The following is a 23,093-nucleotide window of genomic DNA, read 5'->3' on the forward strand; positions in this document are numbered from 1 at the left end:
ATGGTTTTTTAAATTTTATATTATATTATGTTGTTAACGTTAATTTAACACTAGTGAAGCCTTCATGCATCTATTTGAAATAGATGCAGAAACACTAATTGTGGCCCATTTCTTTTCATTATTTCCTACCCGCCCACCGCCGCTGGTGGCTCTCCGTTGCTCATAGCTCACTGCCCCACCCTCCTGTAGCTCTCCACCACTTGTAGATTGGTCGTGACATTACGGTGTAACAGATAATTAGCATATTCCTCTCTTATTATATAGGACTAGAGGCCCAATGCACGAAATTCTTGCAAGAGTAGGCCTTCCTTCCCCCGGCTGCCTGCATTGGCTTCCCTCTGGCACCTGGGACCCGGGCTTCCCTCACAGCCCCGGCTTCGTCTGGAAGGTCCTCGGAAGGATGTCTGATCTAATTAGCATATTACTTTTTTATTATTATAGATAAGCCACCAAATCCATCTCTCTCATCTTATTTGTTTGTTGCAATTGGGATTAACAACTCCTACAAGAATCAATAGGGAAACCAAAATCAACAACACATATCCCAGAAAGTACACTGCTTTGTAGCATTTTCTGGATGTTTTTGTACAGAACGTGAAACAGTCTTACTAAAATCTTTAAGTGATTAAAAAGATAGCAGGTTTGGACCAGGAGAGTATGTTTTAAACAATGCTTTGAAGTGGACTCTTGATAATGGTATGAGACCCACTAAATTTCTTTCTTCTCTTGGTAGCGTAGGTTGCTTTCCCAAACGCCTTTGACTTGGATTTATAGAAACAAAGTATTATGTTTAAATTAAGTAAAAGAATTTATTGGATTTTTTTATATTTGTGTCCCATTTGTTATTTGTGCTTTAACATTAGTTTAGTTTTAACTTTTCTTAGAAGAATATACAATCTGACTAAAAAAGAAGAAGTGTGTATTAATTAAAATTAGATGCAAGAATACTTTCTTTCAAAATGTAACTGAGGAAAAGTTTATGTTAATAATCTAGGCAGGGTTTTATTTTAATAACAGATTCTTGCTGATTTAAAAAAGACTATTATATATCCATTGTACCTCAATAAAAATAAATAAAATAAAAAGACTCTGTAAAGAAGACTAAAACATACTTTTTCTTTTGAGGTGACATTATCCTATTATTACTTTATTTTCACGTATTTACATTTCATCAACTATCAATAAAACCATTATTTAATTTCCAGAAGTTTAAGTTTCTTCTAGCATCTTACAAAATCTTGTACAACATTAAAATGTAAACTCCTTTGCATTCCCACTTTTTTCTACTCTGACTGGTCTTCTTGCCATGACCAGTAGGAAGGTGGGAAGGAAGGGGATACATTGGTGAGCCAAACAGACATTCAATAAAAAAATGCAGAATGGATGAATGCACTAGGCTTCATTGAAACATGCCTCAGAGACCAAGTGCTGATCATCACTTATCTGATTTAATTCTTGGAACCACTACGGTTCATACAGATGATGAAATTGAGGTTAGGAGAAGTTAAGTAAACTACCCAAGGCAAACAGGTAGTAAGTACTAGAACCAGGACTTGACCCAGGTCTGTCTGTCCCTCCAGTCCATGCTCTGTGCCCATTACACCATATTGCCCAACAAATACAAACATTGTAAAGAATTTCCTGGTATCTTTTTGCTTTGGTGGTTGTTGTTGCTTTGGCTGGCTACCCCATTGTCTTGGGACTACATTGTCTCATACTGGCACACATATTCTTAGACTTTATTTTCACTTACATTTTCACTTTTCCTATAAGGGTGTGGGTGTGGATATTCCTGTCTGTATGAGAGGCATGCCTGATGCAGTGATAATAACTATGAGTTTCTTTCATTCTAGTCCTTGTTAGATATCGTTTTCTTGTAGAGTTACTGACAGCTACACTAACACACTAAACTGCCTAATATTATAAACTACATTACCATGTTTTCAAGGATAAGGAATATATTTGCAGAGAGTTTGCTTAACTAAAATACTTCATTTCTTTCAAATGTTGATGCCATTGGCGGAGGAGCAAGGGAGTACTATTTGTTCAGTTATGATTTCAGGTCAAGAGTGCAGTGTTCTTCATATTCGCTGATACTATTACATAAGTCAAGGGCAGTAAATCAGTGACAGAAAACATCTTTCATCCTGCCCAGCAGCTCTCTGGCGCAAAGGGTAGATTTGTGGGCACTGATTGTCAATGCACTTGCTCTTGATAGTTTTACAATTCATGTCAGGCCAAGTTTACAGAGCACAAGGCAATTTGTGTTCATCATATACAGCGCCAACTTTGTGGCCAGGTAGTGTGCTAGGGACCAAGGATACTTTGATGACCAGGAGAGACTTGTGCCCTATTTTCATGAAGTTTTATGTCTACATGGAGAAGGGCAAAGTTTTGGCACCCTATATCTGCATTTTGGGGTAGTGATTTTAAGGTGGTTATTAAAGAAAAATAGACTTAAAAAAAAAAACCCAAAACCCACACCATTAACCCTCCCCCTTTTCTTCCCAACAGATTCACATGGAAAGGCCTGCTCCATGAAAGAAATCTTAGCTTTTTCACCTTTGCCTAAGTTGAATTAAATATGGTAGCTAGAAAGGCACCAAGCAGGGACTGGTAGCTAGATCACCCTTGTCCCCCGGAAGCAAAAACTTGCCTGTCATGTGTGTCCTACTCTTCCTCAGTTATGTGTACATTGTCCATCTTCATTTTCCTAAAATCCCATTTTCCTTTTTTCTCCTTTGTCCAAAATGACATATACACCCAATTTTGCCTCACTGTCTTTAGGAATTTTCATGCTTATGTGTTAAAATTTATTTCTCCCTGGTAATCTGTCTCTGTTAATTGATTAGCCCAGCTAAAAGCATTTAGCAGGTGGGAGGAAAAGTATTCTTTTTTAGCCCCCCACAAGGGGAAGACAGAAAATGAAAACTACTTATAAGATGCACAGCGCTCAGACTGGGACAGATGAGGCTTTGAGAACAGTAACTTAGGGACATAACCTCCTTCAGAAGGAAGAGAGATATAAACGGAAAAGGCTTTTGGACTTGAAACATGTGGTTTGAATGACTGTATGGTTTATATCATACACCTGACACATGGAAGATATTTGATAAATATCTGTTGAACAAGATCTGAGTGTATGAATAAGTGAGCGAATAAAATAAAATGCTGTTTCTTTCTAAATAGGCATAGCTTTTGAGTAACTATACTAAATCATTGTTAGACTCTGTGTATTTTTCTTGTTATATCCTGAGCTACAGTTTGGAAACCACTATTCAAGGGGAAAGTAATACTAAAGGGTTGGAGGCCTGTTTGTCCCAGAGCTTTGATGGGCAGGCCTGAGGCCAGTGTGGTGGTGACCATTGTAATTGGTTAGCCATCCACAATGGGAAAGCCGGGAAGGTGAGATGGGGTTAGCTAGTTCTGGCTCTTGTGGAGAGTCTCCCTCTATGCCTTGGAAGATGCCACTTTGTCTTTCGTAAGGGAACCAATTGCTACAGAGCATGGCAATATGGGAAAAATGGGATATTTTCTTCTTCAACTCAGTGCCAATCACAAGAACTAGAGAAAATGCAGAGATGCTCTCTTGCTCCTGTCACATTAGGACTCAAGACCACAAAGGTGTAATGAGCACCTGTTGGAGTTCTGCCCCCTTCTCTTGGAATGAACCCTAAAATGCAGGCGTGGGGCTCCAGTGGTCCTGTTAATATTGTGATCCCTGACCTCTTACTCAATCATATTCAGGGCAGCATTCTAGAGAGAAAGTCTACCAGCCCCAGCAGCAGAAATAACCCAAACTTCTAGCCTTGATCATTTCATTCTTCTGTGAGACACTTGATGTCCTTCTAATAGTACCCATGTCCTGTTAGTTAGGTTGAGATGGCTTCTAAGGTTTGCTAAACTAATCCAAAGGGAAAATTAAGATCAAATTTTTAGGAATCAGATTGATTATTTTTTATAGTATAAATTGCACATTAGGAAAATAAGCTGTATTTTTCAAACAATAAATCATTAAAAGTTTTTATACTTTAGTATGCAGTACCAGCAGTGAAACTGTAGAAAATAAAAATGTTTATTTTATTTTAGAGTGTTTTATTGATATTCATTAAAAATTTTTCACTAATAATTATTTCTTGAATTACATTAACAATATTTTCTGTAAAATGCTCTCAGGATTAGATTAATGGCATAATAGACATTTATTATTTTGAATCTTCCTATCCAATAATAAAGTATGCAATTTCATTAATTCAAAGATTTTTAATGTCCCTTAAGTTTTTAAAATCTACCTTGTACATTTTTCATTTAATGCTGTTATAAAATGGTTTTCCCCATTATATTTTTAACTACATATATGAAAGCTTGTGATTTCTGAATATTATTTTTGTACTCAGATACCTTAGTGAATTTTCTTATTGTTTCCAACAGTTTCTCCAGTTGATTCCCCCCCCCCCTTTTTTTCTGGCATAAAATTATACCATTTGCAAAGACAAATAGCTTTGCTTCATTATTTCCTGTTTTATACCATTTATTTCATTTTTCACCCAATTGCATGATTAGTACTTTCAGAAAAAAAGTAAGTGTGGATAATAATGGTGATAGTGGAAATTCTAGTTTTGTGGTTGGCTAATGAGAATGTTAATATTCATCTATAACTGGAAAAACATTTCTTAAAATTTACTATGATTAGAAAGACAGATTGTCCAAGTATTCTTTTTTTGTTTCTGACCTGAGAAATTCCAAAAGAAATGAAAACTTGCACCATTCCTTCCTTTTGAATTAGTGAGGAATTATAAATCTAAAAACATGTGAAGAAAGACATTGAACCAAACAACTTTATGAATATTGTGCATAATTAGAGTAGTGTTTGATAAAGATTTTTAAATTGATTTTTAGAGAGAAAGAGACATCAATGTGAGAGCAAAACATCCATTGGCTGCCTCTGACATGCCCCCTCCCTCAGAATCCAGCCCACAGTAGATGTCAAGGCAGAACCAACTTTTTGACACTTGACCAACTGAGCCACACCAACCAGGGTGGTTAAGATTTGTGATCAAGGAAGAAGAAATAATATTTATCATTTTTATGAGTATAAAAATGAGAAAAAGCTTCCTATAGAAAAAACAATAAAATGCGTATAAAAATTGACAATGAAATCTACTCTTATGATTTCCTATCATTATTCAAACGCAAAGAACACGCATATTTGGAAGAGAATAAAGAGATCTCAGTATTGTTGAGTTTTTTAAGAGGTAGCTTAACCAAAGAAGGGAGGCCTTCCTTTAAATTTGTATTATTGGTTTCACAGGAACAGACTTAATGTTTACATTTAAGTTACTATTCCTATCAGCTTTAGGGAAAAATCCTCCTTCCTAGGAAGAGCAGCAGCGACCCCTACTGCTCAAATAAGACATCCTGGTGTCGGCGAGGACAGGGATTCTCAATCTGGTCCCAGATCGTTTAAAGAATCCAAAGAAACCTATAGATCCCCCCACCAGAACAAAATTTAGGTTCTTATTAACACAAAATTTGCATACAATAGAGGTAATTCATGGATCTCTGAGCTAGATATAAGGGTCACTGAGCTCTAATACTTTCAAGTGTATAATTCTGTGAATTCAAGAGCTTTTTAAAATTTGGAGCACAATCTAAGTCCAAATTACCAAAATCATTACAACGTTTTCATGAGTCTGGATTTTTTAAAAAATATATATTTTATTGATTTTTTACAGAGAGGAAGGGAGAGGGATAGTCAGAAACATTGATGAGAGAGAAACATTGATCAGCTGCCTCCTGCGCACTCCCCACTGGGGATGTGCCTGCAACCAATGTACATGCCCTTGACCAGAATCGAACCCGGGACATTTCAGTCTGCAGGCCAACATTCTATCCACTGAGCCAAACCCGTCTGGCATGAGTCTGGATTTATACATTTTTTTGAGCGGGGGAGGGGGGTTAACAAGCTAATAGACCTAATAGACTATTATATTTCCAGATATATTAGAATCTGGCTTACATTTCTATAACTTTATTGCAATTTAAAATCATGTTCTATTGTATAATTATTACTGCGTTTATAATTATATGAAATCTAGCACAGTATGTATTTTAGAATTACGGCATTTCCTTGCAAGCCCTACCATCAGTGACCACTGTCAGGAAAAAAAAATGAGTTCTCGGCAAAACTCACACTCACATTCAGAGTGATTGCATTTTCAAGTATGACCTTAATGGGTTTAATGAATTAAAAACTAATGAATTTCTAAATGAGATCATCAGTTCACATCGCTATACTTTTGATAGATTTGTCCTCCCTCTCAAAGTATACGCAGTACGCCCTGGGGACAAGTTCAGTGGCGCCGATTAGGTTGAGCAAAAGGCAAGGCCAGTGAAGCGTTCGTCCATTCAAGTTTGCAGGCGCGCAATTCCACCCGGTTTTTCTTCATTCCTAGAAACGCACGTGTTGCAGGAGCCTGGGCTCCGGAGACGCGGGACTCCGCCCCGGAGGAGGCCGGGAGGAGAGAGGCCCGCCCCCCGCGCCCGGGCCGCCGGCGGGGACCGGCGCGCGGTGCGGAGCTACGTCACATCCGGCGTCCGGGCCCCAGGTTCCGGAAGAGGCTGCACCGTGGTGGCGGCGGCTGTGTCTGCCTTGATGTTTGGTGTCTTTGCTGCCGGAGCCACGGAAAACACGGCAGCATCATGGTCGAGGTAGAGTGACCCTTGGGGGCTCAGTGTTGGCTCTGGGGCTGCTTTTCGTTGGCGGCGGGCGCGGGGGATCGAGTGTGTTGCGACTCTGGGGGGCGGGGGTGGAGGCTGCGAGGGGGGCTGGTTTGGCCGAGGCCGGGTGTCCCAGGGTTTTCTGGAGGGAGAGAGGCGGCATGAGAGCACGGCTTGCAGGTTGCGTCCAAGCGGGAAGCCTGAGGTCCTGCCTGCCGCCCTGAGTCGACCCTGGGGCCCCGGCGGGGGGCACTGTGTTCGGGGGCGGGCCTTCTGTCCTCGTCCGACGGCTGGTATTCGGCGCCCGCGGGGTCGTGCCAGGGGTTCTGTGTCCGATGAGACCCGTGGTCTTCTCTGGTGCTGTTCGCTGTGGCACTTACTCCAGCCGATCCCCAGGAAAATCTGCCATTCTTGAATGTGAGCATCTTCCCCTCGCTGGAACAGTCATTGTATTAGCAAGCCTTGCCTCTGTTTTCTCAGAACTATTTCTTGACTTTAGTCTGTATACCCACTGCCGTCACCTCAATTCACACCGACATCGTCTTTCACCCGGACAGGTGAATTAGCCCTCAGCGGGTCTCCTTGTGTCCATTTTTGTTACAACTCCCCTTCTCCCCAGCGGGCATGTTTTAAAATGTAAGTTGGTCCTGCTTTTCTTGCTTAAAAACCCTTTACTAACCCTTTGTTATGAGATCGAAAATACAGACGGTTGCAATGATCTTTAAAGAAAAAAATCCCCTGACCTGATCTATCCATCCTTGCAACCTTATCTTGCATCCCAACTCATCCTCTCATCGAATAAATGTAAGTATTCTGCAGCTCCTGGCATTATTTGCGTTACTGAACACCTTTGTTCATGGCATTTTTCTTGCTGCCTGGATTGTTTTTACCTTTTTCTCTGTGCAAGGCTAACTTCCTTTCTGCTTAAATGCCACTTCAGAGAGATCTTTCATCATATCCTAAGTTCTTGCTCTGTTTTCTCGGTCCCTTGCTTCTTTCCTTCATAGTACTTATTAAAATGCGGAGTTATTTTGCTTATTTTTATTTGTCTTGAGCATAGGGGCCAGATTGTCTTTTCATCATGCTGTTGTTAGCTCCTAGCAGGATACCTACCAGACATATATTAGTAGCTCAGTGCATTTTTATTAGATGCCGGGTGCACGACATTCCTGCACTGGAGGATTGTGGGGGGGGGGGGGGTTGTCCCTCAGCCCGGCCTGCGCCCTTTCCCAGTCTGGGAGCCCTCGGGGGATGTCGGACTGACACGGAGGCAGGAGAGGCTCTCACCACTGCTGCTGCGCTTGCCAGCCATCAGCCCGGCTTCTGGCTGAACCCCGGAGCGCACTGACCACCAGGGGACAGCTCCTGTGTTGAGTGTCTGCTGCTTGGTGGTCAGTGCACATCATGGTGACCGTTGTTCCCCGCACCCTCCCCCCTTCGGTCGATTTGCATATTAGCCTTTTATTATATAGGAGGATAGGATGACTAATCTTAAGCATCACTCACTTGGTCAACTTGGGGCTCTAGCGAAGAGGAGCTTCATCTTTTCATCTGAACTTGACTGCCATAGCTTGCTATAAGTAGCTGTGGTGAGTGGTGCAAAGTTTCTTACATTTTTAAACATGTAATAACTAATTTTTTATTTTAATTTAGGTTTGATATGTGTAGTTTGTAGCTAGACATGTAATTCCACTTTTTCTTTCTAGGAGGTACAGAAGCATTCTGTGCATACACTTGTGTTCAGGTCATTGAAGAGGACCCATGACATGTTTGTAGCCGATAATGGAAAACCTGTGCCTTTGGATGAAGAGAGGTAGGTATAGTTTCCTTCTTAATTGCTAGACTAGTTAAATTTCTAGTATTGGGGGATGAGAGCAGGGAGAGGGGAACCTTTAAAGTTTAGTGAGTGACACTAACAGACATAAGTGATCTATTCAATAACCAGTAGTGTTAGGGCATAATTTAAGCTGATTTGACTTTTTTTTTTTTTTTGCCTTATCTTGTACATTACTTAATTAATTGCATTTTACAAATACTCAGTAATTAGGTGAGTCCCTTTTATGTGTAATTTTTATAATTAGTCATTTTGAATGTGCTTCAGCTTCTCTCCCACTGCTCTCAGAGCCTTGCTGAGCTGAACTGTACCTGGCCAGTACTTCTACTCCCATCTTTTTCTTATTAGTATGATGAAGATTTTTGGTAGCATATTTTTAGTTCTACATGACCAGCTCCAGTATGGGATTTATATTATGTGCAATGTTCCTCACTTGCTATTTACCCTACTTTTAAAATCTGCTTAATTGCTCAAACAAGCATTTATATTTAATTTGTAAAGTGTACTGTTTTGTTTTTTAAAGAATAGTTTATTGGTTTTTTTCTCTAGAAAGAGAGGAAGAGAAAGGGGGGGGGAGAGAGAGAGAGAGAAATGCAAGCACCCATAACCTGGGCATGTGCCCTTGACTGGGAATTAAACCGGCAGCCTCCTTATGCATTGGACGATGCCAGGGCTAAAGTGGACTATTTTTAAAAGTAATATAGGTACAATTTAAAAATAATGTTTGAACTAATTAAGTACTTTGATTAGTTTTAACCTTTTTTGATATATCCAGTAAAGGTTACTAGAAAACTTTTACTATATTTTTATATTTAGGCATTTGAAGGAAAATATATTGACTTCCAGGGTTTTTTAAAGATACTTTAGTTTCTATATATTTTAAAATCAGATCCTTGATAACTCATGAATCATTGATTTACAAACTATAACAATATTTGGATTTGATGGATTCTGTGTGGTGGATTGTGAATAAAAGTATGGAAATGAGCCCTGGCTGGTGTGGCTCAGTTGGTTGAGCATCGTCCCATACACCAAAAGATTGCTGGTTCAATTCCTGGTCAGGGCACATGTCCAGGTTTTGGGTTCCACCCCGGGTCGTGCTGCATATAGAAGGCAACCAATCGATGTTTTTCTCTCCCATCAGTGTCTCTCTCTCTCTCTCTCTCTCTCTCTCCCTTCATTTCTCTCTAAAAATTAATAATAGCATTTTTTAAAAAGGGGGAAATGAACTTGGAAATTTTGAGCTTTTTAAAGTGCAGTTTTACTTTAAAATCTTTATAGAAAATTTTTCTACATGATTAGACAAACCTAATAAGCTATTTAAGTACTTGTTTCCTGGCTACCTGTGAATGTGTTTATATTGGGGAATATATTTAAAGATACGTTCTTATGCTTATAACTTTTTAAAATAGTCACAAACGAAAAATGGCAATCAAGCTACGGAATGAGTATGGTCCTGTGTTGCACATGCCTACTTTGAAAGAAAATTTTAAAGAGAAGGGTCCTCAGAATGCATCAGACTCATATGGTCATAAACAGTACCCTGCAAATCAAGGTGCGTATGGCATTGCCAGAAATGTAAGGACTTATATGTGAATTTTAAAAATAGATACATGAAATCTGTTATTAGTACCCCTCCTGGGAGGACTAGTTAGAGCCAAACCCTCTTTAACACCTATACCTGTATTGATTTCCCCATTGGAGTAGTGAGTGAGGTTATTGGTTGGTAGATTTTTTTCTGTAGGAAATGGGATAATGGTAGTATAATGATGGCAGAAATTCTTAGGATATGGAGAAGGTCATGATGGAGATAAAGAAAAAATTCTTAATATGTGGGTAGACTATCACTTTTTTCAGAAAGATGACATTAAGTACTGACATTGTAATGAATTAAAGATAATCCAAGATCCTCCAGGGAAACCATTTGCTTAGAAGAAAAAACAGTGGATTATTACTTTATAGGATGATCGCTACACACCATTGCCCTATGGTAATTGCACAACTTTCTTGACATGTTAGCAAATGGTCAGGGAAATCACTATATATGTGCTCTTTAGAAGTCAAAACAAAAATGATCAACTTACCTTATTTCAGAGGCTTGGGTTTAGTTGTGAAATTTTTAGAAATCTGGTTGATAATTTAATACTTAATTTATTAAAAGAGATAATATTAGTACATACGATAAATTTTGCCATTGATAAATCTCTCTTCCTATCCTCTTCCTATCCTTCTCTCTCTCAGGACAAGAAGTTGAATATTTGGTGACCGGTACACATCCCTATCCACCAGGACCTGGTAAGTGATCTGCATATTGAAAAAGTCTTACTGTCACATGTATTTCTGTGAATGAGTTAATAATATGATTCCCATAGCCTATAAAGTATAAAATAAGCTCAATAGCCAGGCATCGCTTTTTAGATGATAATGAACTAATACTTAGCATCACAAGCATTTATTTGGCAAACATACTTAGCCAGTTAACTGCCACGATATTTTGAATTTAATATAAAAAGGTCCACCGCTTATTATTTGGAGGTTTAGGCAGACATAAATATCACTAAGCTTATAAAAATGATGCTAGAAGCATTAGTATAGAAGCAGCTCTGATAGAAATGTTTCCTGGTGTGTGCGTATGGAGAAATTGGCACACAAATGGAGTGGCCAGTATAACAGGGTAGAAGATAAAAAAATCTTAGTATATTTAGGTTCTAGTAATTTTAAAGTACAGAATTCACGATAATGAAAGTATAGGAGAATTACTGCTTCTTGTTGTATGTCATACATTTACTCTTTAAAACATTCTGTTAGTATTTAGGGAACTGCTTAATTTTTATATCTGATGGTAATATCCCAAGATTATAGAAATTTAACTTTATTGTCTTAGACTTTGCTAATACCAAGCTGCTTGAGATTAAATTAAATTTGAGTTATATATTGTTAGGCAATATTTGTGGTAAAATGCTAGTGACAAAAGGCATACAAAACGTAATCAGTTTTTGAAATGTCATCACCTGGAGATAATCACCGTTCCCTTTTTGGTATGGTTTCCTCCAGTGTTTTATTTTAAATGCATGTGAATAAAAACAAAGATAGCTACTAAAAGGTTTTTTCTGTGTGTTTTTTTAATTTTAACAGGGGTTGCTTTAACAGCAGATACTAAGATCCAAAGAATGCCAAGTGAATCAGCTGCACAGTCCTTAGCTGTAGCATTACCTTCTTCTCAGGCCAGGTATGAAATATGCTTCTCATTATAAGGATTGTGCAAGCACAGTTCACTGTTCACATTTTTTCCTCATTTTTAAATTTGTTTCTTTATAAGTGTGTATTACAGGACATTTTTCTTTATCAGTGCTTACAAAAATTTAACATATAAAACTCATTCTGCAAAACATGTGATTGGAGGGATTAAGTACTTAGAATCTGATGTTTTTTGCTTCAGGGTTGATGCCAATCGTGCTGCACCTGCTGGAGGCTCTGACCGCTCACAGCCTGCAGGGATGACTTTGGTAAGTTTCTCTGTGTCTGATCACACTGCAGGTGTCTACCTTTTGGAATATGTTGCCTGGTTTCCCTTTATTCTATTTAAATTTCCCCAAAATTTAATTTGCTAGTGAATTGACATATTTTTTAGAATTTAAAATTGTGTTAACTCTGTGTCTGTTTACACATTGTTTATGTTTATTTTGGTGAAGATAATGTGACGTTGCTCTTTATTATCCACTGCTTAAAATATATAAGAAATTTTATTCTGAGACTTGTATAAGTATGTTTTAGATATGAAAGCCTTTTTAACACATTGCGTACCGCGTAGAAATCTCTAAGACATGCGCCAGGGACCGCACGTTTTTGGGCAAACTGCACGTTATTTAAATCATAACTACAGATCATAATGCACTTTAGGTGTTGTTTTTCAATAATTTTAACATTTTCATTTACATAAACAATTAAACAATTAAAGTTCCTAGTACTTTTTTAACGTATGGTACTGCGTAAAACATTTTTCTCTATGAAGAGGGACCAAACAATTTACATAAGTATCTAGATTCGCTCCTTTTTCCATGGGTGGCACAAACTCTGCAGGCTCTCGTAGGAAATTTTTTCTTTCCACTCGCTGGAATACATGAAGGTTCATGCTGCTTCATATCACCCGACAACCTTTTGGGTGGATCTTTACGAGGTGCTCTCCTTGCACCCCCAGGGGAAGGGCTGGACAGATTTGTCTCTGGTTCCGGAGAGCCTTCATTATTGTCATCCGTTATCCAGTCTTTCGCCACCGATAGCAGAAACTGTTTATACTTCATTTTTGCTTGTGGCTTGAGGACGTTGTACACTCTAAATGAATTGAAAAGTCCACAGTTTATAAGGTACAACACTGTGGACTGTGCCCCCCCAGCACGGCCAAGAGTGGGGAGGGGGGGTGAAAGGATTAAGGAAAGACAGACAGAATAATAGCTGGGTCTCAGTGGGACGCTGCTCCCTGAAGGAGACAACGCCAGCGCCCACAAGCCGTGTCTTTATTTTATAGCAGATGCCACGAGGCAAAGTAGGGGCGTGATCATGTTGTTTACAGCATTCTCGTGAGTCTCAACCTCACTCAACTACATGCACCCGAACTCTATCACAAGGCACGTGGGGCTACGTGTTCGGACCATAGGTTCAATTATAGCCGTTGGCTATGATTGTGCTGGGAGGGCCCTGCCCTCCAGCTGGGACTTGCACGTGGCAGTGAGAGGACCCTGTCCTTTCATTAGTCCGAGGCTTGAACCTGGCCAAACACTGTAACCGCGCCCCCACAGTGGACAAGGCAGTGTGTTGACATCTAAGGTCCATAACAGATGGCCCACGAAACGAGAACACTCGTGGGTGGTCCTTAACAGATGGTGCGCAAAACACAAGAAAACTCCTGAGCGGTACAAAATGTGTTAAAATTAAACTCTCAGTTGATTTATACAGTTGAGTACTAAAAGTTTATAAGTAAATGGCAACTGCTGTTATTGGTAGAAGTGGTCAGAGAAAGAATACCTGAAAATATGCTGTCACTTGAAATAAGTGTCAGCTTTACTTCAGCATATTGTGCACTCGGTTTGACGTTCGGAAGTGAACAGCGCTCCCACCACGTCCTGTTTTTAGCCTCCATTTGCAGGTCTCTGTCAGGCTTTCTGCCTCCTTTGGAGGAAGTAATGTTAGCTTCTTGAGGTAGGAACTTTATGGGCTTAAGTATTTTTCAATAAATGGATACTGTAACAGTAGATGGTATCTTAGTATATTAGCTAGAATGCCTTTTAAAAATAGTATTGAAATATTTGGGGGGAAGATAGAAGGACCTATCAATGACTCCATTGCAATATTAAATCAATGATGTTAAAATATGACTATGAAGGGCAATGGCATTAATCCACTACGGTCACTTTAAAAATGAGGCACATAGGTTACATAATTTTTACCGAAGGTCAATAAGCTATTAATTGGTAGAGCTAGGTTTTGAACTTAGGCACAGTGATATATGCTCTTCAATGTTCTGCCTCTCTGATTTTTAAATTGCTTTTTTAAATTAACATAATAAAATACAGTTTTTATTAGAAATCTTGGGCTCATTTTCTAGTTATGCAAACATGTTTAGCTGCCCTTTCTCTTCATGGGGTAGAGGGAGCTGCTTTCAAAAATTCCCTCTTCGCCCTCGCCGGTTTGGCTCACTGGATAGAGTGTCGGCCTGGGGACTGAAGAGTCCCGGGTTCGATTCCGGTTAAGGGCATGTACCTTGGTTGCAGGCACATCCCCAGTAGGGGGTGTGCAGGAGGCAGCTGATCGATGCTTCTCTCTCATCAATGTTTCTAACTCTATCCCTCTCCCTTTCTCTCTTTAAAAAATCAATAAAATATATTTTTAAAAAAAAATTCCCTCTTTGAATTTCCATTTCTGAGAAAACTTCATAAATCCCCTCTTCGCATTTCTATTTTTGATAACATGAAAACTCAAGTGTGATATCTTTAATAATAATGAAATCTGTTCCTCCACACATAGGCTGTTATGGAGGGTGGCAATGCCAAGAACTCTGCACTCATGGCAAAGAAGGCCCCGACAATGCCAAAACCCCAGTGGCACCCGCCATGGAAACTCTACAGGGTGAGTGAATCTGTATATTATTCCACGACATGAAACGTGATCACTACTTTCCACTTGACAAAAGCTACGAATAGAATAAGGAGGAAAAGGAGTGAAAATGGGAACTGGTAAAGAGGTTGGGTGGGGGAAGGGACTTAAGCACTATCTAAAATATCTTGGAAAGCAGACTTGTATTTTGTATAAAATATTGATAGAAAGCTACTAAATGTGGAGAGCAGGCGAAATAAATGTAGTAATGTGCTTGAGGTATTTAATATGGAGCTCAAGGGGAAAAACAGTATTTAAGTACATTTCTTTAGCTCTACTGATTATCTTTTAAATTATAGTAAATTAAAATGATTTAAAATGTACCAGATCTAAAGTAAAATGTATATAGTAGGGAAGTTGCACAGCTACTTATAATTTAAATGTTATATTTTACTTTTCAGAATATCATACAGTAAAATAGATTTTCTTTTGGTATACAGATCTAATAAATTTAATAGCTGTATAGATTTGGGTAGCCACTACCACAATCAGGATATAGAAGTTCCATTTTTTATATCCATATCCTTCCCTAACCCTGGCAACCATTTGTTTTCCATCACTGTGTCTTTTCAACTGCGTCACGTAAATGGAATCATTCAGTGTGTTCCTTTTGGGACTTTCTTCACTCAGCTTAATGCCTTTGAGATTCATCCAAGTTGTTGCAAGTATTAATACATTCCTTTCTATTGCTGAGTAGTATTCCATTGTATAGATATACCACAGTTTGTGCATTCATTCATGGATTGAAGGTAATTTAATACTTGTATCATTCAAAACTCTAATTGTCAAATAAACTTATATTCTTATCATTGAAAGATGTTGGAGGTCAATTTAAATTTGAATGAACTTTAACTTACATGTAATGATACAAAATTGAACAACCTTTAACTTACGTGTCTACGCTTTCTACATTCTGAATACAGGTGATCAGTGGGCATCTTGGCTGGGTTCGATGTATTGCTGTGGAACCTGGAAATCAGTGGTTTGTTACTGGATCTGCTGACAGAACTATAAAGGTAATAAGGAGGGAACTGCTTTGTATTTTCCATGTACATTTAATCTGTTTTAAGTTATTTCCTGAGGAAATTGCTCTTGTAGTTCCTTTGACTTCTTAGACCTGAGTATGAAGTAAAACTTCCTGTCTATACCAGTTAAAAGTTCCATGTGTTTGAAAATGGTATTTAAACAACAGTTTTTTCCAAACAATATGCTGACTACCTACCACAAATTCCTTGATATTTAAGTTTTTCCCTCTCTAGTTATAAAATTAAAGCATGGTCATCTATAAAAAATGTGGAAAGTAGAGAGAAATATAAAAGAACATAGACCCATATATAATCCTACCACTGTGAAGTATTTGAATGAATTTCTCTTTAGTTTTTATTTCTGTGCATATATATCAGTGCATTTTCTTCTGAGTTTTTTCCTTCGTATATATATATGTGTATCTTTTAAAAATCATGCTTGGTAATGTAATTTTCAACCTTACTTTTTGCACTTAACATTATAGCAAAGGCATATTTCTGTGAAAAAGCTAACATCTTTTTAAATGGTTCCATGGAAGTACATCACTTATATTCCTATAATCTATTTTCTTTCAATTTTTATATTTATTGATTTCAGGAAGAGAGAAAAAAACAGAGATTTGTTGTTTCACTTATTTATGCATTCACTGATTGATTTTTCTATGTGTCCTGACTGGGGATCAAACCCGCAACCTTAGCATATCGGATGAGCTACCCAGCCATGGCCAGCCTTTTCTATTTTTAAATTACTTTATTTTCAATTCTCGGAAATGGAATTAATGGGTCAAACATTTGTTTAAGTTGGCACCCAAAGCACAAATTATTTTCTAAAATGGTTAATTGATACAGTGTATGAGAGGATTCTTTTCAGCTTATTGTTTATGTTTAAAATTTCTATTCATATAAGCAGAAATGGTTATCCAATCTTTCAAAAATTGTTCATATAGAATTTTTAGTGAGGAACAATTTTTTCATACCTTACAAAACTACTTTTAGGGTTTTTAAAATATTTTTTTATTGAGTTGTAATTGACATATAATATTAGGTTAATTTTAGGTGTACAACATAATGATTTGCCATTTGTTTTATTGTGATATGATCACCAAAAAGTCCAGTTAATATCTGTCGTGGTACATAACTACAAGTTTTTTTTTCTTGGGATGAGAACTTTTAAGATGTACTCTCAGCAGCTTTCAAGTATGCAGTCTAGTATTATTAGCTGCAGTCAACATGCATACATAATGACATCCCCATAACTTACTAATTTGTAACTGGAACTTTGTACCCTTTGAATCCCTTCACCCATTTTATCCATCCTTCACCCTGGCTTCTGGCACCTCCAGTCTGTTCTCTGTATCTATGAGCTTAGTTTTTCAGGTTTTTGTTTCTGTTTTAAATTCTGCATATAAGTGAGATCATGTTCTATTTGTCTTTCTTTAACTTAATTTGTTTAGCATAATGCCCTTAAGGACAATTCATGTTGTCCCAGGTGGCAAGATTTTTTTTTTTAATGGCTCAATAATATTCCATTGTATGTATATATGCCACATTCTCTTTATGCATGTATCAGTTAATGAACACTTAGTTTAGTTTCCTTATGGGTTTTTTGTTTTATTTTTAATCCTTACCTGGGGACGTGCTTAGGGGGAGAGAGAGAAACATCAATGGCACATCCATAGGTTGCCCTTGGTGAACCTGCCAACCGGGATTGAACCCGAAACCCAGGTCTGTGCCCTGATCAGGAATGGAACCTGGAACTTTTCGGTGCACAGGACATTGCTCAACCAACTGAGCTACTGCAGCCGGACTCCATAGGGTTTTTTTTTAAGTTGTTGCCATCCTTGGCTAATTTAATACTATAACATTTATACTTTTGTTAACAATGATATCCTTTCTTTGTTAAGAATTTTAACTTTTTGTCATCTGTTACAAATATTTTCCCAGTTTGAGCTTGCCTTTTAATTCTGATTTCCCCCCTGCTTTTTTTTTTTTTTTTGAGGGGGAGGGGTTTTGACAAATTAAAAAAACGTTTTTATATGTTCATAACCTTTACATTTTGGAGACAATTTTAATATCAGGATCATAAAATTTTTGTTTTGGGATAACCAACAAGGAGAAAAATGAAATATTCTTTGATTGCAGATCTGGGACTTGGCTAGTGGCAAATTAAAACTGTCATTAACTGGGCACATTAGTACAGTTCGTGGTGTGATAGTAAGCGCGAGGAGCCCATACCTGTTTTCCTGTGGAGAAGACAAACAGGTCAAATGCTGGGATCTTGAATATAATAAGGTAAGCTTGGATATAAGTTTTGAAAACAATGATTCTCTGAGATCTGCTCCTATTGAAGTGGATCAGTGATGAAAATAGCCAAATCTGAGCATCAGAAGACCTTCCAGTCCACCTGATGCATGATCTCTCTAGTTCTGAGAAGCAAAAGTATAAAGTAATTCAACACAATAAGTGTGTGTGTGTGTGTGTGTGTGTGTGTGTGTGTGTGTGTGTGTGAAGGTGACAGTGGCTAACAGGACTTGGTGCTGGATGAATGAGATTGGGGTGGGGAGGTAGGGACATACCTGTTTGAAAGGCTGATCAGTTCTGAGCAATGATGAAAAAGTTTGACTACTGACCTTTGTAATTATGAAGGTTTCTACACTTGACCTGAGCTCAGACTTGAATTGAAGAAACAAATAAAAACTCCACACATTATGAGCCACAGGTTTTCTTTCTAATTATAGAAATTTTAACTTTCCTGCTATATTTGTAGGTTATAAGGCACTATCATGGACATCTGAGTGCAGTGTATGGTTTGGATTTGCACCCAACAATTGATGTGCTGGTAACCTGTAGTCGTGATTCAACTGCACGGGTAAATGGAATAGAGCTTGGTGTTTATCTTTATATAAATTGCATCTTATACATATTTGGTATTAGAGTCATATATTGTTTGGTAAAGAATTAAATATTGTTACTTTGACTCACCAATAACCAAGTCCCTCTGTTCCTGGCTTGTTTTTACACTTTCATCTTCCGTTCTGTGGTCTCACCAAGTTTATTGGAAGTGCCCTGCCTCTGAAATGTGACACTCACAATCCGTTCTGCCATCGCAGGTTTCATTTAATAGTTCCATTATACCTATCCTTACACTTTCAGTCTCCTACTCTTTTAGGCCCCCCTCCACCCCCCAACCCATCAGCTGTCTCCTATCTATAACCCCCAGCCAGCTTTGAAATTATTCTCTCTCATTTAAGGCTTTCTTTATATTCAGGCACTGTTGCGTATTAAATTCCCAACCTTGAGTTCATTCAGTTACCTGCCTGAGCTATGAATACCTATTCTCTTTGACAGTATGTCTATTGTGTGTGTGTGTGTTGTTTTTTTTATAGATTTGGGATGTGAGAACTAAAGCCAGTGTACATACATTATCTGGACATACAAATGCAGTTGCTACAGTGAGGTGTCAAGCTGCAGAACCACAAATTATTACTGGTAAAATTCCTACTTTCAAGTTTACCATGTATTCATATCAATACATTATTGTACATGTATTTTTCATACTTGCTGTGACTCTTGCTTTGTATTGTGTATACCATGTTTCTGTGTGCATTTGAAATTTATTGTAGTAATATTTTATTCTGTTATGTCAGACTTTTTACATATCATAGACTATGTCATACACAGTCTTATTAACTAAAATACCATTTGAATTTTTCCCTCCCCTTCCACTAGGGGATAACATCATGTATTTGTTTTGTCTGTTATTGGCATTTGTTCAAGCTGTTCAGTTGACAGTGCATCAAGCATGTATTACATTCTTGTTGTTAATCCTCACCCAAGCATAATTTTCCATTGATTTTATGAGAGTGGAAGGGAGGTAGGAAGGGGGGAAAGAGAGGGAGGGGGGGGAGAAAGAGAGAGAGAGAGAGAGAGGGAGAGAGAGAGAGAGAGAGAGAAACATTGATGTGAGAGAGACACATCGATTGGTTGACTCCCACATGTGCCTAACAGGGGCTGGGGTAGAACCTGCCCTTGACTGGGAATCTAACCTGTGATCCTTCTGTGCACCAGCCAGTGCTCTATCCATTGAGTCATGTGGGCCAGGTCTACATTTTTTTACGAATTAAATTTAAAACCAACCTAAAATTTTGGAAGTACAAAGCAACTAGCCAAGAGTTTATATGACTTTCATTTAGTATATATGTGTCTATGAGAGAACACTTCATATTTTATTATAGTTTTGCATTCTTTTTCCTGATCTGTGTTTTGGGGATATGCATTTTCGTTATAGGAAGCCATGACACTACAATACGATTATGGGATTTGGTGGCTGGAAAAACAAGAGTCACATTAACAAATCACAAAAAATCAGTGAGAGCTGTAGTGTTACATCCAAGACAGTAAGTATGTCTTCCTAATTATTTTCTCCTTCCTTCAGTTTTTGGTATAGTACAGGAATACCAACTTTAGTACTACTTTGTAGTCATTTAGACACTCATTTACAGGCCTTTTCCCTGTGTGGTATTTTGCTTTGCCCTATATGAGATGAGATTTTCTACATGGTAAATAATGTCAAATGAAACAATATGAATAAGTCATATTTAAAAACTGGATGTCAGAATAGAAGCTAAGAGTAGCTAGATTTAATGTTTTGGACATAAGTGTTGTTTATTGTACACTGAGATATACATAGAATAGTTGAGTTCTTAAGGGGGAAGTTAATATACATAGGAGAAAAAGGTAGGAACTATGAACATTATAGTCAGGGTATCCAAAGAGGTGGAGCATAATATCCCAAGCTATTGTTCGTTATATCACATCACCCTGACATTTTTCTGGCCATTTTCATGTGTTTTCTCTTTTTCTTCTCCCTTTCTGCCCTCCCCCCTTCCCTCTCTTCTACTTTTTTCCTTTTCCTGTCTTCCTTACTCCCTTTCTTTCTCACTCCCTTTCTCTCTCTCTCTTCCTCTTTCCCTTTGTTTCTTTCCTTGAGTTGTCCTCTTATCCCCCGGCCCCTCCAAAATAGTTGCACAACCCCTCGCCCTTTATGTGAATTTAGGGGTTTTCACATTTATTGCTCTAGCTCAGTACAGGTCATTGGGGAAATGAGAGGAGAATAAAACATTAATCTAGGTCTCAAAACACATTTAAAATACTTTGAAAATCTGATTTAACTTGGAGTAAATGTCTTGATATTTTTACCTCTTGGTATGACAATAATATTTGGCTAACACTACGTAGATCACTGAATACACATGCTGAATACAACCATAATATGCATCTTTAAATCTACCATTTTTTTACTTGGTTTACTTTGTTGCTGTTTTTAATCTTATTTCAGTTACACATTTGCATCTGGTTCTCCAGATAACATAAAACAGTGGAAATTCCCTGATGGAAGTTTCATTCAAAATCTTTCTGGTCATAATGCTATTATTAACACATTGACAGTAAATTCTGATGGAGTGCTCGTATCTGGAGGTAAAAAGATTTTTATGATAAATTTGCTTTAGTCTGTCATTGTTTGTTTTAGTGAATGAGGTAATATTTGTAAAATTTCTAAGCCCTCACACCTAAATATTATAGCAGATCTTGCCTAATGTATATTTGAATGTTTATATGTGTGTTCATGCATATTCATAATACATGTAGCATATTTCATAGTTCAGCCTTCTCTGAGTTTCCACATGATAAATCTAAGTTTGGGATTTATGCTGGGAATCACCTAAAGTTTGGTTGCATATTCTGGAATTGGATGTCATTTTGTGGTGCTTTTTGAGGTCTGTAATAAATTCTGAATTAAGCACAAATGAAAGTGGGCAAACCAATATTAAGAGAAGCTTGAGTGGCTGTGTCATATATATCTTTTTAATTATACTTATTGCCATTGTGCTCGGCTAATGGTTCATGCTTAATGCTTGCCAAGCTGAATTGTTGAAGGGATACCCAATTTAGCTATTTCCCTTTAAGCTGACAATGGAACCATGCATCTTTGGGATTGGAGAACTGGCTACAATTTCCAGAGAGTTCATGCAGCTGTGCAGCCTGGGTCTTTGGACAGTGAATCAGGAATATTTGCTTGTGCTTTTGATCAATCTGAAAGTCGGTTACTAACGGCTGAAGCTGATAAAACCATTAAAGTGTACAGAGAGGATGATACAGCGGTAAGTTCTCCGTTTCACGTACATATTAAAGTAATTCAACTGTACCAATTTTGCAAGTATATGCTCATTTTAAAGTTACTGAAATTATCAGAAGGGAAAAGAATCTTTATAGTGTTAAAGTATTTATCATCTTGAGTAGTGTCAGCTCATAGCTTTCTATATTGGTCTTATTGATGCCAATGAATCCATACATTGTCTTAATTTTATTCCAACTTTTCTTATTACAGTTACCGGGCAAATGTTGCAATAAGAACAACAGCAAATAGATTGCTATGCAAATGAATTCTAGAATCATCAGCTTTGGTGTTACTAGAGGATCTACATAGCAATTTTATTTGAGATGAAAAGACATAAACTCGATTTGTAGCGAATCTGCTCATTCTTTATTAGATTCAGATAATCCTAAAAGTTTGTCAACTGTTCCTGAAATTGTTAAATAACTTAAATATATAATGCCAAGTAATATAATGTAGAACAGGTACCTTATTTTTGTTAGGAAGGAAGTTACTAAATATGAAGAAAACTAATACTTTATTTTCTTATTACTTTCCTATTTTTAGACAGAAGAAACTCATCCAGTCAGCTGGAAACCAGAAATTATCAAGAGAAAGAGATTTTAATGTGACCTTGTCTTCATGGCGTTTTGTTTTTTATTTTTTATTTGCTTGGTGGATATCCACTCGTTTTGTGCTCTGGCTAGCAGAAACTCACATGTTCGAATCATTGCTGCTTCATATTTTACAATAAAATGTACTGTCTTCCCCTCCCTGTGTTTTTATTTCTAAAATAAACAATTTGAGGCCCTAGGAAGATGCAGATAGCAAGCATATGCTGGTTTTTTTTACTACAACTATTGTATAACTATTCTAAAGATAGAATATTTTGTCAATTTTATTAAAAGACTTTTTTTTTAATTTACCAAATTGCCTGCTATAATAGGACTTGTTTTGAGGGACGCAGTTGGTGGTTGTTTTTTTTAAATTCTTTAAACACTGATAATTTGGGATTAAAGAATTTGACGTTTTAATTTAAATTAGGGATGTTGATTCCACAGGCAGTTTTGGTCCTACACTGACTGACAGGTGCAGCATGCCTGCTGGCAAGTTACTTAACTTTTCTGATTTGTTTCCAAACTGATAAATGTGGGCTAATAGTACCAACCCCACAGAGTGGTTGTGCCTGTTAAAGAGCAAAGTGGTCATA

General features: G+C 37.7%; 1 protein-coding gene and 2 non-coding genes across 4 annotated transcripts; all 3 read left to right on the top strand.

Moving 5' to 3' along the window:
• The first annotated feature begins 6,550 nt into the window (after positions 1 to 6,550).
• PLRG1 (pleiotropic regulator 1) lies at positions 6,551 to 22,653 on the top strand. 2 transcript variants are annotated; one of them, XM_059697790.1, is made up of 15 exons: positions 6,551 to 6,711; positions 8,427 to 8,533; positions 9,967 to 10,109; positions 10,796 to 10,849; positions 11,690 to 11,783; positions 11,994 to 12,060; positions 14,576 to 14,677; positions 15,628 to 15,720; positions 17,872 to 18,021; positions 18,497 to 18,598; positions 19,116 to 19,218; positions 20,018 to 20,126; positions 21,068 to 21,207; positions 21,697 to 21,890; positions 22,451 to 22,653. In XM_059697790.1, exons 1-15 carry the CDS (start codon positions 6,703 to 6,705, stop codon positions 22,508 to 22,510), a joined length of 1,527 nt encoding a protein of 508 aa, XP_059553773.1. In that variant the 5' UTR covers positions 6,551 to 6,702; the 3' UTR covers positions 22,511 to 22,653. The 2 variants fall into 2 exon arrangements, with proteins under 2 accessions (XP_059553773.1, XP_059553774.1); XM_059697791.1 differs by lacking the exon at positions 6,551 to 6,711 and adding an exon at positions 8,197 to 8,309.
• LOC132236340 (small nucleolar RNA U2-19) lies at positions 18,082 to 18,161 on the top strand. The gene has a single exon (XR_009453276.1). It is a non-coding gene; the product is annotated as a small nucleolar RNA U2-19 (small nucleolar RNA).
• On the top strand, positions 18,330 to 18,399 carry LOC132236339 (small nucleolar RNA U2-30). Its single transcript, XR_009453275.1, has one exon. It is a non-coding gene; the product is annotated as a small nucleolar RNA U2-30 (small nucleolar RNA).
• Positions 22,654 to 23,093: the final 440 nt, after the last annotated feature.

The sequence above is a fragment of the Myotis daubentonii genome, chromosome 5 (assembly GCF_963259705.1).
Source record: "Myotis daubentonii chromosome 5, mMyoDau2.1, whole genome shotgun sequence".
In the NCBI taxonomy this organism is placed as follows: domain Eukaryota; kingdom Metazoa; phylum Chordata; class Mammalia; order Chiroptera; family Vespertilionidae; genus Myotis; species Myotis daubentonii.

Coding starts and splice junctions, on each gene's coding strand:
- PLRG1 (XM_059697790.1), top strand. Junction 12,061..14,575: donor AGCCTGCAGGGATGACTTTG/GTAAGTTTCTCT, acceptor CTCCACACATAG/GCTGTTATGGAGGGTGGCAA. Junction 15,721..17,871: donor CTGCTGACAGAACTATAAAG/GTAATAAGGAGG, acceptor CTTTGATTGCAG/ATCTGGGACTTGGCTAGTGG.